The sequence below is a fragment of the Grammomys surdaster genome, unplaced genomic scaffold, assembly GCF_004785775.1.
Source record: "Grammomys surdaster isolate TR1022 unplaced genomic scaffold, NIH_TR_1.0 60, whole genome shotgun sequence".
Taxonomy (NCBI): domain Eukaryota; kingdom Metazoa; phylum Chordata; class Mammalia; order Rodentia; family Muridae; genus Grammomys; species Grammomys surdaster.
This window is the reverse complement of record NW_021604562.1, coordinates 9,564,627-9,571,159: the sequence shown is the minus strand read 5'-3', so window position 1 is coordinate 9,571,159 and position 6,533 is coordinate 9,564,627. Positions and strand designations below refer to the sequence as shown.

Genomic DNA, 6,533 nt, shown 5'->3' with positions numbered 1-6,533 from the left:
ATATATATATATATATATGCCTGGCTGGCTTAGATTTTACTGTGTAGCCCAGGCTATCCTTGTCTTGTCTACAATCCTGAAACTGCTTTTTGAGTTCTGAGATTACAGGTGTATACTACTATACCCAGTTCCCCTCTTGCCTGCCTGCCTTCCCTCCTTCTTTCCCTCCCTTCCTCCCTCCCTTTCTTTCTTTCCTTCCTTTGACAGTCTTATATATCTTAACTGGCCTTGAATATATGATATAGTGAACATTAATCTTGAACTCCTGATTCATGGGTCATTGGGTTACTGGCATATATTATCATCATGCCTGATTTCTTTAAAAAAATTAATATTGTGTGTGTACGTGTATGTGTGTACATGTATACCTAAAAGGACATATTTTAGGAGTCAATTCTCTCTTTCTACTCTAGGTTTTTAGGCTAGAACTCAGGTCGTCAGGCCTGTGTCTGAAAGCACTTCTACCTTCTAACTATCTTGCCCTCCCTTTTAATTTCTTAGTGATAAATTATGTTCCATTTTACAAGGATTAATTATAGAAGCTAATTGAAAAGTTATAAAGGAGTTCCTGTGTCATTGCAGCCTGTTTACACCCTATTATCAGACTCAGGAAGCAGTCTGAAACTTGATTCTGAATAGGTTATAAGTGATATGAGTGGACCCTCTTTTGCACATGAACTTGTCACTTTAATGTTTAGTTTGATTATCCAGATACAGTGGAGTAAAAGCGTTCAAGAGGGAACTGAATTGAGGCAGCAGGTATGGATGCTTATATCTCAAGCAACTCTGTTTTAGGAGAAATACCAGAAGTGCTCAACATTTGTTTTAAAAATTCACTTTTACTATCTGGGTGATGGTGGTCCATGCCTTTAATTTCAGCACTCAGGAGGCAGAGGCAGAGGCAGAGGCAGGTGGATCTCTGAGAGTTCCAGGCCAGGGCTACACAGAGAAACTCTCTCAAAAAAGGAGTTTTTAAAATTGTGTGTGCTTGAGAGAGAAAGAAAGAGAGGTGGGTGGAAGTGAATCTTGTGCTGTGTAGCCTGGATTAGTCTGGAACTCACTATGTAGCCCAGGGTGGCCGTGAATCTTCCTGTCTCAACCTCCCAGTGCTGATGCATTAATATACTCAGTCTAAAAATTCACTTTTTGGTGGTGGTTTGGACTTGAGAACATCTTCTCTAAGAGAAATGTGTATTTTATTTTTATTTTTGAAGATAATTTTGATATGCAGCACAAGTTAGCTTTGACCTCATGGTGATTCTCCTAGTTCAACTTCCCAAGTACTGGGATTCCCGGTGAGCACCACCACTCCTGATTCCCAAACACACTTAAACACACATGTGTGCATGGACACATGCATATTTAGAAAATGTTTTTAAGATTTTTAACATATCCAACTTAAAAATATTTGAATAACTGTTCTTTTGAGAAAGAGTCTTGAATCCTTGGTGATATGCTTATATCAACTCTCAAATATTTGATCACAGGCATGAGCTACCATGCATGGCTGTGACTTTTTGTTCTGTTTTGAATCAGGGCCTCTTTTACTTACTTGTGGTTGTCCTGGACCTCATATAGGAACCAGGCTTACCTCACAGGTATCTTCCTGCCTCTGCCTCCCAACTGCTGGGATTAAAGTCTAAGGATGCATTTTTAAATATGCTTGACTAAGCTTGACTATCTTAGTTTGCATGATTACAGGTCTCAGTAGAAAAAAAGGCAGCAGATATTAATAATGAATGTAATAGGTCCAATAAATGCATTTAAAGACACTGTAATGTAGATTGAAACAATAAGGAACAAGAGGAACCTACTTAAGAAATAACTACAAGAGTGAAAAACAGTATATCTTATTCAACTCTTAAAGAAAGGCACAAGGACCTGTAAGTAGCGGTGTACGGTGTACGGCTGTATTCCTACCACCTGGGAAGCTGAGATAGGACAAGTACTATGAGTTCAAGGCCAGTACATGAGACTTTATCTCAAAAACAAACAAACCAGAAATAGAAGAACTAGTAACAGAGACAGCTTCAAATCAAAATAGTCTTCCTGTATAGCACAACTTGTTATATTGGATTTTTTTATTCTTTTGAGATAGGGTTTCACTATATACCCATGTCTGGCATAGAAGTTGCTTATAGACCAGGCTGGCCTCGAACTTGGAGATCTTGCTTCTGCCTCCTAAGCACTGGAAGCAAAGGTATGCACCACTACATTTGGCTATGCTGCTCTTTTAAGCCATGATCACATTATTCCTATTATCTGCTTTGTTTAGGGATTGCTAGGCAGGAAACCCACTCTCACTTTTTTCTCTTGTTTGTTTTTGAAACACGGTCTCATGTATCCCAGGCTGGCCTGGAACCCATTTAATCTTCCTGCCTCTACTTCCTAACTGCTGGATTACAAGTGTGAGCCACCAGGTCTGCCCCCCTAACCCCATTTCAGGATCCAGACTGGTTTTTGAGTGTCCAATTCTGGCCAAGCCTCCCAGGTACTACTATTACAGAGGGACACCACTGCACCTCTGCTCCATACAGTTTAAAGGGTATATTTATACCATGGATAGGACTAAGCGATTCTGTATCGTTTCTATTTGGCAGCAATATTCCATTTATATTATCTATTAAATAGGTTTTTCTGCTTTGTCATACACAGAGCAATCATTTGCCTTAAGTTGAGAAAAAGAATAGTAATTGGTGGGAACAAGGAAATCACTATGGGGTTAAATAAAAAAGTAGTGTTTTAGAATGTGCTTAAAGGTATGTCTTAACTGGATGTGGTGGTTTACGCCTGTAATCCCAGCATTTGAAAGGCTGAGACAGCAAGACTGCTGTTAGTTTGAGGCCAGCTTGAGTTATGTAGTCAATGACAAAAATATCAGGGTGTATTGGTAGATACATGCTTTTAGTCCTTAGTACTCAGGAGGATCTTTGTGAATGGTACATAGTGTGATACTACCAAAAAAAGAAAAGATATATTCTGTACCTTATGCTCAAAATCCCTCCTTTTGTGATATTTATAGCTTAAGGATAGAATAAGTTGTGTATGTTAGACACACATTGTATTGACATAGATGCTAGTCACATATTAGGCGCTCAAATATTTTTGCTACACTGAATAGACCACTGGAATGCCAGAAGAAAAAAAGTATTCTATGAGGACAAGCTTATCTTATGTTTATAGATTTAAACAGTGGTATGCTTTTAATTCTGGACTTTTCCTTGACTGGAAGATCTTCCTAGTATTAAACTTTATCATTACCCCCAATCCTACCCCCTTTTGGAGATGCAGTTTTTTTTTTTTTTTTACTCATTTGAAATAACAGATTTAGAGGAATTATAAAAGATTATAGAGAGATTGTGTGTATATTTGAACTTATAAAACAAACATTACAGCATGAAATATAGAAGCTTTAAATGATCATTGTTTTATTTGTATAAAGGTTGAAACGTTATGAGGGTCTCTTGTAAACAGAATGGAAATGTATTTTTTTTTCAGACAAGTGTCTTGCTATATAACATAGAGCTGGCCTTAAACTAGCTATATAGCCCAGGCTTTCCTGAAATGTATGGTTTTTCTTCTCCAACTTTCTGAGTGGCAATTATCAGCTTGTACCTTGCCCAGCTGGGAATATAATTATTATCTTAAGTGTTATTTATTCTAAAGCCACCATTTGGCGGTGGAAATTACTAAAGCAGCTAAAACAGTTGCTATACATATCACAGATTTTAGTATTTGTCCACAGTAAGTTTTATCTTCTTTTTGCCTGATTCCTGGTTTGGTACATATGGAGGTGCAGTACTGATATTTGGCTTGAAACTAAAGGGACTGATTCATTTAGGACTTCTTGGATATTTACATTGTACCCATAGACTCACAGGTTCCTTCTCCTAAGGAGTCAGTGGCCTAGGAGAGGACAAGAGATTGGTTCAAATGGCAAAAGGATCATTGTTTCTCATACTTCCCTTCCCCAAATTGAGAAATAGTTTTCTTAGCTTGTTTTCAGGCAATCATGGCAGAAGGAAAACAACATGCTTTATGTGTGGGCGTCATGAAGATGTCTGCAGAAGATATGTAAGTTTCACTTTAGGCTCCTTTAACTGAAATGAGTGGTAGTTCAGGAAGCATCTGTTACAGGTGGAATTTGATGTCATTCATACCACATCTTACAACTACCTAAGCTGAGTTGTTCATTTCTTTTTTTTTTCCTAGCACTTAGGAAGCCCTTTGTCTTCAGGGTTACATTCCTAAGCATTTTGAAAAGAAACATGCTAAAACAAGTATTTTATACCTATGTATGCGCTACTTTAGGATTTTCTCTTTAATATCTAGATTTAAATTGGTAATAGAGTGGTGTGTTTTTTACTGATAGTTTTTATATAGCTGGTAAAGCAGCACATGACTATAACCCTAGCACTTGGGAGGTGGAGGAAGGAGATTGTGCGTACCTGACACCGCAAAATGACTGTCTCAAAAACAAATAATGATATAGTTCAGGACTATATACTATTTTACATTCTAATCTGCTGATAGAAGAAATGTAGCATGTTTCCAATATATATAACCAAAATTTTATTTTGTTTCAAGATTTAGTATGTTGATATTTGTCTGTCCTGTTGGTATTAGTTTGTTTTCTAGACTGCTAAATTTAGTATTTTAATTTAATTTTGAGGGTTTGGGGGATTTAGCCCAGTGGTAGAGCACTTGCCTAGCAAGAGCAAGGCCCTGGGTTAGATCCTCAGTCTAAAAAAAAAAAATCCTTTAGCTGGGCAGTGGTGGCGCACACCTTTAATCCCAGCACTTGGGAGGCAGAGGCAGGCAGATTTCTGAGTTTGAGGCCAGACTGGTCTACAGAGTGAGTTCAAGGACAGCCAGGACTATATAAAGAAACCTTGTCTCGAAAAACCAAAAAAAAAAATTAATTTTGTTTGTTTTGGTTTTTCCAGACAGGTTTCTTTGTATAGCCTTAGCTGTCATGGAGCTAGCTCAGTAGAGCAGGCTGGTCCCGAACTCAGAGAGATCTACCTGCTTTTGTTTTCCCAAGTGCTCTGATTAAAAGACTTTGCTATCACCGCCTGGCTGATTTTTGGGTTTTTGAGATAGGTCTCTTGTAGCCCAGGTTGACCTTGAATTCCTATTCTGCCCCCAGTGTTGGGATTACAGATATGTGCTGCAACCCAGCTTTAGAATCACTGTGACTATGAATTTCAGAGGTGGTCATATGGCTTAATGGTGAAGTGCTTGTGTAGCATGTATGAGGCCCTGGGTTTGATTCTGTAGCACCACAAAAAGAAACAAATAGCCAACTAAAAAAGGCTGCAGACCAACCAAACATCCAAACCCCACAAACTGCCACAGAGTTTGTAGTTTAATGTAGGCAATAATATAATGACAATAAATTTCCTACATGTTGCTCAATGATTATGAAGTATCAAAATACTTTTGATTATGTTTATCATGAATGCATAAACCTATAAAATTCATAAAGCATGTTTTTGTGTTTTTTCCTTCTACAGTGAGAAAGTCAACAAAGGAATTGGCATTGAAAATATACATTATCTAAATGATGGGCTATGGCATATGAAGACATACAAATGAGCCTCAAAAGGAATGTGCTTGGGCTAACTATGGATACTGTGCTCTATCTGTGTCTGTGTCTGTGTGACAGCATGAAGACAATGCCTCTATGGTTATACTGAATAAAAATTCTGTGAATGCTAAAATTCTGCTAGTTTCAGAAATTATTTTAACTTTTCTTAAACACAAATTACAATTAGGTAACAAACTTGGCAATTAAAAGGTATCTGGTAAATAACTCATCAGACAACTCAAATGTCCTATTTAGGCTAATGATATTAGATGGCTTGGTAAACATGTTTGCCACTTTATTGTGGACTCCTAGATAGTTTGTCTAGTTATGGGGCCAGAAGCTAGATTTAGAAGTTTATTCCATTATTGAAAGCACCCAGAAGCGTTCCCTCTGTGTGTATGTGTGAATGTGTGTTTGTTGTTGTTTTAAATTTCACTTTGGAATGTCCCAAACATAGTGTAAAGTCTGGGTATAGTATAATAGACTGTCCTTCCTTCATCACCCTCCTTCACTCTATGAGCACTCTTTTTACCTATATATACTATTTCCAACAATAAAACCCTGAAACAAAAAAGTCACATGGAGGGTATTAACATTTGCTTTAGAGTAACAATTAAAGAACACTAAAGTTTGTCCTTGAATACTCCGAAAAATAAAAGACAAAAAGTAGTAAAAATAATTTTCACTTTAAATCCTAGTTAGAATGATGTGCCTCCCTACTAATGTTCAATTGTAGTTACATAGATTGTTTTGTCAGTTACTGTGTGAAATGCAGCAAATACAAGTAGTAATAAAACTCGATGCCAGGGCCCGGCAGTGGTGGTGCAGACCTTTAATCCCAGCACTTGGGAGACAGAGGCAGGTAGATTTCGGAGTTCGAGGCCAGCCTGGTCTACAGAGTGAGTTCCAGGACAGCCAGGGCTACACAGAGAAACCCTGTCTC

The 6,533-nt window shown here is 37.8% G+C and overlaps 1 protein-coding gene across 2 annotated transcripts in view; it reads left to right on the top strand.

Annotated features, from left to right (window-relative positions):
* Mcts1 (MCTS1 re-initiation and release factor) overlaps positions 1-5,723 on the top strand; it is a 12,819-nt gene extending 7,096 nt beyond the window's left edge. For both annotated transcript variants that reach the window (XM_028768028.1, XM_028767959.1), the window contains exons 5-6: positions 4,007-4,074; positions 5,517-5,723. In XM_028768028.1, the coding sequence (XP_028623861.1) occupies positions 4,007-4,074; positions 5,517-5,598 (150 nt within the window). In that variant the 3' untranslated portion in view covers positions 5,599-5,723. The remainder of the gene's footprint in view (positions 1-4,006; positions 4,075-5,516) is intronic.
* Positions 5,724-6,533: the final 810 nt, after the last annotated feature.